Source organism: Asterias amurensis, chromosome 4 (assembly GCF_032118995.1).
Source record: "Asterias amurensis chromosome 4, ASM3211899v1".
NCBI classification, from domain to species: Eukaryota; Metazoa; Echinodermata; class Asteroidea; order Forcipulatida; family Asteriidae; genus Asterias; species Asterias amurensis.
Window position 1 is genome coordinate 20108947 of NC_092651.1, and position 12912 is coordinate 20121858.

Below are 12912 nucleotides of genomic sequence, written 5' to 3' on the forward strand. Positions count from 1 at the left end.
ACATTATACTTGTTCACTTTAAAATCATGAAATATTATTTAATACGTTTTTATGTTTACATTGTGTAAACAAAAAGTAAAATGATGTAAAATGTATTTAAAAATTGTAACAAAAAAGTTAAAAGTAGTGAAGCATATTACCCATGAAGCATTGCGACGCGGGTCATTAAAAAAAATAATGGTGTCAGCCGCGGAAGTGCTAAATAATGTCAGTGATCAATGTTTTGATGAGAGAGTCTCACCGCAAAGTTATTAAAACTTGTATCCTTTGAAGAACCGTGCTTTTCAAAATGTCATCAGATGAAGGAGATGACATAGAGGACCTGCTGGGACGTTTGTCCATAAAGCTTGGATGGCAAAATGTTGAGGAAACGGCCTTGCAAAAGGTGAATGTGTGAAAATACTATAATATAGGCATGCAAAGTTTTGACTTTTCTGGAACTGGATTTTATGGCCTTTTAATCTAACATGTCTAAAATTAAAAGCAAGGGGAAAAAAAAACATCTTTTTAACATTGAGGGCGCTAAATCTTTGTACAAGTTTTCTCAACTAATTTTATGAAATAATAAAAGTATAGTTTTGTAGACAGGCAGAGGATACACTCCCCTCTACATTTGATTCAACAAAGAGAAATGCCAGTCTTACTTTTTACAATGATGTATTAGATCTCTGGATAACTTTCCGTATGGCGCCACCACTTTTTCACCCGTTTTTACAAAAAGGGATATATCAATCAGGTAAATTAGATACTATATTATTTTATTTCGAATGAAAAAGTGGTGGCGCCATACGGAAACTTTTCCGATCTCTCACAACCAACTACCATTCATTAATAATCCACTCAACTTTCTGACTCTTGTTCCCCCTGGTATATCAACACGCAGTTACCATCCACTGTAATATAATCTCTTTTCACCCCGCACCAACATCTACAAAAACTCTTTTTTCCCAAGAATTACCCCTGCATGGAACCATCTTCCACTGCCTGTTGTCACTGCCTCGCTCTCCCTGCAAATCCACTCTTAATCTACCCTAGTTGCTTCATCGGTCAAACGCGTGCGTAATCTTGGCGTGATATCCCATCATGGGACTTTGCCGAGTAAGTAGAAGTAAAAGTAGAAGATTGGCTTTTCCTTTTCATCCTCTCTGTTCTACATCTGTCTTCTGGGCTTCTGAAGCATAGAGTCAGTAGATAATAGACCCTTTACAAATAGCAAAAAGCTACAGATGCATTCTGGGATGGGATGGGATGCGATGTTCGGGGATGTTCGTCACACATAGCATACATGCATATATATACTCGCAAACTGCCCCAGCATGCATCAATATCACCACTTCCGGCCTATCTGTCAAGGGGTCTATGGGGGATGTGAAGTACACTGAATGGGCATACTGGATGGGACAACTCGTCATTGGACAACTCGACAGTCGTACAACTCGACGGCTTGTCGATTCAACCTAGTTGAGTTACTTCAAATCCTACCGACAGAAGATTTATGTGTCGTGACCAGCATCCAGCTGACTTGTACACGCGGCTGTTCACACAGTCCAGTAGCACGGGGGATGAGTTTCTGCACTGCTGGGCACAGTCTAGACATTCCAGGGGACGGGACCCGACCGGGAGGGGGGGAGACACACATAAAGATGGCTGGTGTGTGTAAACATTTGCGTGCTAGTCAATTAATTGGCCAACGACCTGTCAATGTCAAGGCTATCTCACTGATCCATTGAGTTTCCCCATTGATTTGTGAGACTGTCGACAGATGTGTTGTCTGAACTCTGCCTGGCCTGGGTTCAATCACCTCAACAACCTCAAATACCCAACCAAAAAGAGTAAATTTAAAAATATATATATAAAATGTACTGTTGTCTATTAAACATTAGACCATACGTGTGTAACCTTGTGTTACAAAAAGAGTGACCTTCACCTTGCACATTCCAGGGTATTTCCTGACAGAGGAAATACTACCAATCAGGAACTTTACTTTGGGAAATTTTATCTTTTGTATCAAAATTTCCACATTTACCAAATCTAAGATAAGAATTACACATCAGCTTCAGCTGAAAACATTCAAGTGTGCCCCCTTTAAAAGTTGATAAAAATCATACGATGCAATCTCTACAAAATGTAAGATTTTAAGGTTTTTTCCCCATTGAGCTGTGTACAAACTGTGCTTGCAGGAAGTCATTGGGCTCTGTGGCTCTTTTGTAAATACTTATTGTCACAGGTTACATTATACATTATAATATTCCTATTGTTTTGATATACTGTAATTTTTGAATGTTTTATTTTTAGCCATCGGACAGTGTGAAGCGCAAAAAGAAAAAGAAGTCGGTTAGAAGCAGTTCGAAGAAAACCCCTAGGAGATCTCGAAAAGACATCAGTTCCTCCTCACACAAAGAAAACAATGTCAACACTTGCAACCGACAAAACGGCAATTTGGAATCAGAGGGTCATGTCAAAGGTCAAGCAAAGTTAACACGTCTTCTTGAGTGCCAACATCAGGACAGAACTTTAAGCAGCCTTGATGAAAATTCTGCACGAGAAGTAAGATCTTCACCAAGCACAGATGAATCGTCAAACTGTGTAAATAAGACTAAAGATGGAGACGGCAGCATCCAACAACCACCTCCAGCAAGTCGAGACAAAGTTGCAGAAGATTCTGATTGCAGTCTGCAAAAATCACATCCAGGAACACTTAATTTAGAAAGTGGACAAACATTCTTAAAGGACGAGGAGACATTTTCAAAGGTTTCCAGCGTCTGTGAATCAGGTGATGAAGAATCTGAACATCTGGCAAATTTCAATTTGGACATATCACCGATTATCGCAGATACTGACGGTGCATCTTCGGTTGTGAGGATCTCAGATAATGATATACCGGGTAGACCATCCTTCTCAAGTGACGATAATGCTGATGACTTTGAGACCAAACCAGACATTTCCCATGAGGAATGTCCGTCCTCCAGATCCAAAGATGAACCAGAGGTACCATTCTCACCTTTACATCATTATTCAGAAACTTGCGAACCAATCAGATGGATTCTCACACCCCCACCGAAGAATGAACCGAAAAAGGCCACACCTCTTGAGAAGGTCGTCATGGTTACCCTGAGTGAGTCAGATTCTGATTCGTCCTGTGATGGAGATGAGTTATTGAGTCTCACTGAGAGACTAGCGAAGAATTTCCGACAACAAAAGAGCGCCAAAAAGCCGGTATTCAAGAAACAACAGAGTGGCAAGGATGCTCGCTTGTTGTGCAGTAGCAGCAGCAGTGAAGACAGTGACTCGTGGAAAGGTCATTTCACCTTCAGAGACAAGAAGTGTACACAGAATACACAAAGGTACTTCAGGTCAAAAATCTGTTCGTTTTTTTTTTTCTTTGATCAGGCCTTGAACTTCACTCTTTAAGGGGCACAGCAATTTTCCTCTGGTAAGTGGCACTCTATGGGAAAAACCTAAGTTTATAATACAAAATATTGGATTTGGAACCTTGCAAACGGCACCACAACACAAAAGCACAGGGCACCACGGCTGTGGGTCATTTCGAGGCCTGTACATGTATGATGTTCACGACTAATGTCAATTGCAGACTTTTCAATGCAAGGTGGCAGCAGACTTACCGGGTAAATTTCCATTGTTTACATAGTTCTGAACGTGCACATAATTCTGAGAACAATGGCTTTACCCAGTAAGTCTGCTGCCACCTATCGTCCCAGAAAGTCTCCTATTGCACAACTTCAACTGTGATTAGATGGTTTACATCCCTTTATAGAAAACTTCAAACAATTTTTATTCATAGTAGGCTAACTTTCTATTATTAGGTGGATGGTCAACATTTAAAAAATCACTTATTCAATTTGTTCCACAGTAATGCAAGGAATCCCAAAGTTCCTAAGGATGACAGCAGTGACGATGATGACGACTTTGATTCATGTAAGTACAGAATTTCTTATTTTTTTTGTTTCACAGTTTCTTTTTTTCTGTCACTGCTTTAATTGTATCTGATCATAGGTCAAAGATTGATGTCAAGGAGCTCATGCCAAACACAATGCAACCGTCACGATCAGGGCTTGAACTTTACCCTGTACCAAAGGACCGGCGCCAGTAATGTTGGGCCGGTACATTTAAGTCAGGAAAAACCTTGTGTTTTTCAAATGAATAATACTCACAAATTCCATTCAAAAGTTGACTTTGAGTGTAATGCAGCCATTATGGTCTTTCGCCATTCAAATCAATGTAACTACTAAACTGAGGCTCGAAGGGTAAACACACAGACACTTACAGGAACACGTTGCCTTGGATCGGTCGAGTTGGTCTTTGAAAAGCGTTTGTGACCGTTTGTTATATAACATGCATAATGGGTAGGAAGATGTTGTAAAAGTAGAATACAATTATCCATACAAACATGCCTTGAAATTGCACGGTTTTCCTTTTACCTCGTCGACTAACACGGCCGGCCATTATGGCCGACCGTGTTAGTTCGCAAAGTAAAAGGAAAACCACGCAATTTCGAGGCAAATTTGTGTGGATCATTGTATTCTACTTTTAAAACATCTTTCCAACCATATGCATTTTATAACAAACGGTTACAAATGCTTTTTATAGACCAACTTGTCCGATCCAAGGCAACGTGTTCCTTTAAAAATATACATGATGTAACACCGTCAAACAGCACCCTTACTGAGGTCAAAGGAAGACCGTGTCATTGATTGAGAGTTGTCTGATTTTCTCAACGATGTCGATCTTAATGCAAAGCCTGGGTTATATATTGATTACATCAAACAACATCTTTGAAAATCTTCAAGAGAGAATTGAATTCTCATTTGTTCTGCTAGTTTTTCTCTTCACTTGTTCCAACATAACTTTTGTGCCACCCTTGTTGCTGGTTTTTGTATGCGCCTTTGATTGTTTTTCCGGAGTTGTGCGCATTATAAGTCCATTAAAAATTTACCAAATAAAATATGACAAAGAGGATCTTCTCTCTGACTTTACAGTTCTCCGAGCCATCAAATCCTCGCATCCTGCCCCTGGCCCTGATTCCAGCAACCTACAGAAGAGTCCAGCCGTAGATGAGGACCAGTATGATGCTTCCTTCATTGATGACACTCCTTTAGACGAAGGAAATGATGATGATGACGTTTTCTACTACAGGCAAATCAACTCTGATAGGAAACCTGCAAGAGACAAAAAGGTACGGTGCATCCTGGTAATTTATGATAATATGATAATATCCGCATTATGTCAATTAACTCATTTCGAACTGCCGAACCTCACCCCCTCCCCCTCCTCCCTAACTCAAGACAGGACAAGAAGAGATAGTTCTTCTCTTGTGTTTTGTTCAAATAAGACAGTCTACATGTACATTGTTGATGATATAACTGTTTGCATTATATATTCTAATCTCTTCTCACCTCGTACGGTTTTGTTATTAAAACAAAAAATGGTTCGATCAGTTGAGATTCTGAGCTACAAGTCTTGCGTTCTTAGTGGATTTCCCCAAAAATTCAAGCCTGCTGTTGTTTTGAAAGACTTATCGCTGAAACCTAAACCAACAATTATTGCCACAAGGGTCTGTTGCTACCCCAAAACTGAAAGAGTTTATGCTTTTTCATGTATAGATCCCTCCCAAATAGTCTAAGAGAAAGTAAGTGTTCCATACTGAGGCCTAGAATTCCACTCTTGTGAAGACAAGGGCACTTTTTCCTCCAACAGAGGTCAAACATTTTCAAAGGCAATTAAGTCTGTGTAACTGTACATTGGTGACCTACATCTTACTGGCTTTAGTTTTAAGCTATAATAGCATTCAGCCAAATAGCTGGAGGCTAGTTCGTACTAGTTCTAATTAAATGGCTATCTGATGAGGTTTTGTGCTTGTAGTCGCAGCGCTGTGATCTATGTGAATTAGCACGTTATAAGAACTTATTATTATCAGTGCCAAGATAAAATTATGAATAATAAATCTCTTGTTTTTTTAATTATTACTTCCTTGCAACTTTTACAGAAAAAAATAGATGCGCCGGTAAAGACAACGCCTAAGTTTCTAAACTATCGCCTGCCAAGATTCAGTGAGAGTAGCGATGACGATGAGTCTGTGTTTGCTACTCCTATACCACCGCCTCTTAAGACTCATAAACCCAAAAGTGAGTATTACATTAGTAGGCTGTGTGTTGTAATATACCTTGAAAAGTTGTTGTCCCCCAGACTATCCTTATTTGGGTATACAATACATTGGTAAAGTTGTAGTTCCATCCATACTCTATGCTTTAATACTGTTAAACCCTCATGATATCATCTTAAGTTCAAAAGTTGTGAAAGTAGAAACACCAAGAGATGGGAGAGAATGAAACTGAGAAAAAGGGGTTTATTGAACATACATCAGCACATTTTCTTTCAATGCTACTTTTAATCCTTGTTGATGTTATTTATCAGGAAGGAAAGTTGCCCATTGATGTAAAATTATATATTCTAGCATTTAAATTTGCCCAAAAAAAAACATCCCGAAAATTACCTTTCTATTGGCTTGATTTGGTTGGTTTCTCCATACTGATATTTCCGACAAACAACTCTGTCTTCACTATTATTCTCTTTCAGCTACTTCATCTTCCAAGAAGTCTACGCCCTTTCTAACTCCAAGGAAACCCACTCCTGGGAGTACTCAAACAGACTTCCTTGTGTCTTTGTCTACCCCTAGAGTTGGTTGTGTGTCCACCTCGCCCTACGTCAGAGACTTCAAGAAGCAACGGGAGATTCTTACCAGGAAGCTGTTTACCATTTACAATCAGACTGTGTTTGACAACAAGGTGAATATTTATTTTATTTTTTTCGTTACAGTACCTGCTGTTAAAAGAAATAATAGGATTCGAAGCTACCGGGCAATCTCGGTGGTCTAGTTGGTAAGACATCTGATCTAGATTGGCAAAGGTCATGGGTTCGAATCCCACTAAGTAATAAGCCTGTGACTTTTGTTTACGGAATTTGGGAAAGTGTAAAGTGCTAAACACGCATTGGTGCTAACACACATTTGAGATGCAAGAGGGCTATATAGTTTCAATTAAATCAACTGCAATTCAATCATTTGTACACTTAAAGACACTGAACACTATTGGTAATGTCAAAGATCAGTCTTCTCACTTGGTGTATCTCAACATATGCATAAAATAACAAACCTGTGAAAATTTGAGCTCAATTGGTCATTGAAGTTGTGAGATAATAATGAGAAAAAAAAACACCCTTGTCACGCGAAATTACTTCTTTCTCGAAAACTACGTTACTACAGAGGGAGCCGTTTCTCAGAATGATCAAAATCAACAGCTCCCCCATTACTGATACCAAGTAAGGTTTTATGCTAATAATTATTTTGAGTAATTACCAACAGTGTCTACTGCCTTTAAAGTATTACTTGAAAAGCCAAAATGAATTCCTTAAGTTTTGTTATACCAATGTCAAATTACCTGCCTATTTTCTTTGGAGCTACAGACAGTAGCTTATTAATGCTATTTTAATGAGGGCAATTGAAAATGCAATTTACTTAGTTATTTTTGTTTTCTGCAGCTTCCATCTGACTTTAATATCAAGTGGAACAATCGGATGCGCAAGACGGCCGGATATTGTTACTACACTAAGACTAGACTAGGAGGGCAGTGCAATGCTCGCATTGAACTATCTGAGAAAGTCTGCGATACAGCAGGTAAGACAAATGAGACAAAGGGTAACTCTTTGCGATCCAGTCAGAGGTTGGAGCCAGTTGACACAACAACTGTCCACTTCACTTATTGGTTGAGTTGGGCAACTTGGGTGATTTGCCGTCACATTGATGTTGCATTAGTTGGCTCACCTGGGCACAATTTCATAAAGCTATTAGGCAGAAAATACTGCTTAGCAATTTCTATGCTAAGCACTATTTTCTAAGCTTAGCAAGATTTTGTGCTTACATGATTTAAGAAATTTGGCCCTGTAGATAGATCATTTGTGATATCAGATTGGAGCTGTCTATCTTTGATTAGCGTGCTGTGGCCAAGCGATAGAGTGTATTGGACTCAAGCTTTGGTATTAACACTTGTGTCCTTAAGCAAGACACTTAACCATTGGATGGGAAATACATGAACACATAAGCCGATGGTCCTATGTGTTGTGTAATGGATGTCAAAGAACCAAGTTATACTTATCGTAAAGTGTTTTTTACCATGGCCTTTGGGTTTGTTCATTGAGTGTGTGGTTTTTTTTGTGGTTTTTTTTTCAGAGCGTTTGAGAGATACCCTGATTCATGAGTTATGTCACGCTGCCTGCTGGTTAATCAATGGAGTCAATGACGGACATGGACGATTCTGGAAATACTGGTAAGTCAGGATTTACAAACCGTGCTTTGAATTTTACCAGTCTAAGCTTTAAACCAGTCATTAAAAACTGGGTCTTCTAAATCTGAAATATATAATAATAATAATAACATGCATTTATATAGCGCTTAATACAAGGTTTCTAAGCGCTGAACAGGAAGTGTAAGATAACAAAACATTACAATTAAAAGGGGGATGAAATAGCAGAAACTGAATAGACTAGATGGATTTAAACAAGTGTGTTTTTAGAGCGGTTTTAAATGAATCCAGTGTAGACGAGGCACGGAAGTGACAGGAATGGCGATTGAGAAGGAGCGGTTTCCATAGCGAGTGCGGGGGATAGGACCAGAGTTGAACTCCAGGTGGGCGGTAGATGATGATCGGAGAACACGAGTTGTAGGTTGCTTCGGCAAAGCATCTTAATGGAAACATCACACAAACTTTTTGTAGACAAAATATGGAAGAAATTGCAGTTTAAAACCTGGGAGGAAAACAAAACCCTCTAGGGAAAACCCCCACAGCCAACTAGGGACTGAACCACATGCAAGGCTCCAGTCCGGGCTCGAACCTGGTCCATAGAGATGAGATTGGCGAGAAATCACTGAGCCAACCTGACTGATCTTGAACCTAATCGGTAAACTAATTTGCAACCAGTCCAATATCTCCTATTTGGTTTATAATTGTTCCTTTGTCATTGCTTATTACAGGGCAGCAAAAGCTAACCATGCACATCCTACGATACCGGTCATCAAACGCTGTCACAGCTATGAGATTACTACTAAGTATAAATATCAATGTGTCACATGCAAAACAACGTAAGTTTCATCATCACTGTAATATACTTGGTCTTGCAGCTGCATTTAGAAAACAAACATTAATAGGCCTGGAATTTCAAGGCCATTTTGATTTTGCGAAGCTCACTTCTGTTGGAAAAACTTTTGAAGGAGCACCAAGGCAGCCTCAACTCCTAACTACCATGGGCAGCATGCCATATCAATACCTCTCATCTTATCTTGATTCCCAGTAAGATCAAGAAAGTATTGAAGGCCACAATGATTTGAAGTTCTTGAGATCATTCTTTGTCTTTGGCTCTGGCCCTGTGTGTACGACAGGCATGATATTTTAGTCTCATTTCCAATTTTTGCCCTTGGAACAATCAAACAAATTGTGATTAAATGTCCTGAAAAATCTTTTAAAGCCTTCATGCAGGTCAGGCTTTGTACTTGGTCAAATGATCCTACTTTTTTTCGGAGGACCAAATATTATTCAGAAAAATCCACAAGACTGCAGGAAATTTAATTCAGAATCTTTACTACGTAGACCAAGATTATACTTGTACATGTACAAGACCGGAATCAGAATGAAAAAGACTAGAATCAAAACGAGATTACAGTTTTATCATCTTTTAAGATCTGTTTCATTTAAACAAAACAGAAGATTTATCTCTTCTGTTTTATGGGTGATGCTCAGCAGGATTGAAAGACTCATTCTCAACATGTAAACATAATTTTTTTGAGACTAAGATGAGGAATTGAAAAAAAGCAAGACAACCAAACTTGTCCTGTCTTGAGCTTACTAAAATCCCTCTCCTCGGGCCAGTGGTCCAGCGTACAATTTGACCCCTGTTATGCCCAGTAGCTAGTATCACAGAGTGCTTACAACCCCAAATTTTTCTTTTTTACCGACCACAGAATTGGACGTCACTCCAAGTCCATCAACACTGACAAGTTCTGCTGCGCATACTGCAAGGGGAGTATAGTCCTCCTGCCCCCACTGAACAAAGACGGCAAAGTGGCCAAGGTGCGAACGCCCAACAAGTTTGCCATGTTTGTAAAGGAGAACTACGGGTCGGTGAAGAAGGATAACACCTCCATGAAACACGCTGATATTATGAGGCTTCTGAGTCAGGATTTCTCAAAGAAGGCTTCTGTATCTGTTTGAATGCTTTCCACAATCGGCCATCTTGAATTTTTTGTGGACGTTGTGGGCCCAATATCAAGGCTGTGCTTATCGTAAAGCAAAGACTCTGCGCTTTAAGCAGACAATTTCATGTTTACGTCAAGCGTATTTCACAGGTTAGCAGGAAATTTTTGCTTTAGCGTTAGCTTTCTCAGCAATACTAGGCATTCTTCGCTGACACTGAGAGCGCAGAAATTTGGCACTTACCCTGTAAGCGAAGAATTGTGATCACAGGCGCAGAATTTGGCGGTACGCTGAGCTATGAAACTTTGCCCTTATGAGAATCCTGCTGAGGCATATGACCACTACAGAGGGCTCCTTTCAATATTTTGACTTTGAAACTGTTTTGACTTGTCGGTAGTCAGGAAACCAGACCAAGGACTTACATGAGTAAAAGCCGTCACCAAAAGAAACGGTAAAGCGGTTTGGAAGGCCTTGATGCAAGTACAGTTTTTCAATGCTTTATTTTATAGTGATGTTCAGGGGATTGCTGATAATGAAGGGTTTACAATTTTTTCTAACATGTGGTTAAAAACAAGATCATCTGTTTAAATCTTTTTTTAAGACCAGTGATAATATTTGTATACCGGTACCTCGTAAGAGTAGGAGGAGTGGAAGATGGTTTTCACAGAAGATAATTTTAATCTAAAACTCCAGGGGTTTCCTAGAGGTTGAAATGCCATCATTTTAACATGCCTCATAAAATTTGGATTCTAGTTTCAGACCTATCTGCCAGCAATGAATCTCAACCCTGTAGATAGTTAAGGATATTTCATATGCTAAGTTACCTTATCAGCAGATTCTGCTGTTTCTAGGGTATTGCTGTATGTTCTACGATGCCATTCTGCCAGTCATCTAGTCCACCTGTTGTCTTGGACCCATGACACATGGCCAGCCCATCCCCATTTGATCTCCTTTATCTTTTAAGTTATGTCATTGACTTTTGTTTTCTCTTGTATTTTGTTCACACAGGACTGTCTAATAGAAGATATTTGTTTTTCTTTTTCTGCACTTCCAATCATGTACATGTACATTATCTTGTATTTTTGGGGTTTAATAAATTGAGCCAATTAAATACACTGTACACCATTGGTAATTGTCAAAGACCAGTCTTCTCACTTGGTGGATCTCAACATATGCATACAATAACAAACCTGTGAAAATTTAAGCTCAATTGTTCGTTGAAGTTGCGAGATAATATTGAAAGAAAAAACACCCTTGTTACACAAAGTCGTGTGCTTTCAGATGCTTGATTTCGAGACCTCAAATTCTAGATCTGTGGTCTCAAAATCAAATTCGTTGAAAATTACTTCTTTCTCGAAAACTACGTTTCTACAGAGGGAGCCGTTTCTCCAGTGTTTGATACTATCAACAGCTCTCCATTACTTGTACCGAAGTAAGTTGTTATGCTAACAATTATTTTGAGTAATTACCAACCACTGCCTTTAAACAAGATTGCAAAAAAAAACAACTTTGAATGATATGAGTATAATCTAAACTATGCCTGGTGATCTTTGTGAAGTTTTATATTGGAATTGCCAATAAAAAGAACTTTGATTTGATTGATAATACAATTCACATAATAAAATTTAAAAGTTTATTTTGTAGTCAATGAGAATTTGAGAATAATGTAATAAACAAAAATCAAAGATTGAAAGGTAACTACACTTGTAGTGTGTGTAATTTGTTAATTGATTAATTGGTTTGTTTTGGTATGATGTGCTTTGAAATGTTCTTCTAATTTTCTGAGTCTTGCACATACTCAACAGGTAGTATTTGAAACATTGCATGGTTGAAGTATAATCAGATGAGGTTTTTGCAGTTACACCATGTGTAAATCTCTCGAGTAATGGTGGTTCTGGGAGGAAGTGGTGCTTTACAACTCCACATCTTTTTTTTTTAAATCAAATAAAACCTGTCAAGTGGAGGTCATAAGTATTCAAGAAGAATTTCCAAACGGTTCTGTCCTATGACTAATTTTGTTCCATTCTGGGTTTTGATGGTACCTTGTATTGCCTGTACTTGACTCAGTTTCTGTCTGCTTTTGACTAAATTTTCTTTCAAACAATCAAAAGGCATTTATGCGGTGCCAAAGTCAACAGAAAATTTTTTGAAGACGGTTTCATGTATTAATTTCAATACACGTGTTGAAAAATTTAACAACTGAGCAGTTGAAAATATTAATAGTTTGTTTGAGTATCCATGATGTGATTTTGTAGAGTGTTCCATTCTTTCATATTACTTGTATTTTCTGAGCCTTGTTGTTTGTCCACATTTTGTCCTCAAGTAAAGCACCGTGATACAAGTGTAGAGAGCTTTCCAAACATGACTTTCTCAAACTACTAATTAATCAAAGCTGTTGAATATTCATTGAGATCCTTGAAACGTATACCTTAATTAATGTGCATGCTACTACGATTTGATTCGGGGAAAAAACTAATTCTTAAATATTTTTTGGTAAGTACTGAAAAGTACCAGAAGTAGTCACTCGGAAGTATGTTTAAATATCACCCTAGTTTTTTTCTATAAGATATTAATTGTTTATAATTGATTTAATTTATTTATTTATTTATTTATTTATTTATTTAATTGATTGTTGGTGTTGGGGTGTTGGTGT

The 12912-nt window shown here is 38.4% G+C and overlaps 1 protein-coding gene across 2 annotated transcripts; it reads left to right on the forward strand.

The window, feature by feature from the left end:
- The first annotated feature begins 36 nt into the window (after nt 1-36).
- LOC139936140 (uncharacterized) lies at nt 37-11902 on the forward strand. 2 transcript variants are annotated; one of them, XM_071930880.1, is made up of 10 exons: nt 37-385; nt 2296-3344; nt 3872-3936; nt 4998-5194; nt 6005-6143; nt 6595-6803; nt 7555-7690; nt 8243-8339; nt 9044-9151; nt 10028-11902. In XM_071930880.1, exons 1-10 carry the CDS (start codon nt 290-292, stop codon nt 10275-10277), a joined length of 2346 nt encoding a protein of 781 aa, XP_071786981.1. In that variant the 5' UTR covers nt 37-289; the 3' UTR covers nt 10278-11902. The 2 variants fall into 2 exon arrangements, with proteins under 2 accessions (XP_071786981.1, XP_071786982.1); XM_071930881.1 differs by lacking the exon at nt 37-385 and adding an exon at nt 1020-1098.
- Nucleotides 11903-12912: the final 1010 nt, after the last annotated feature.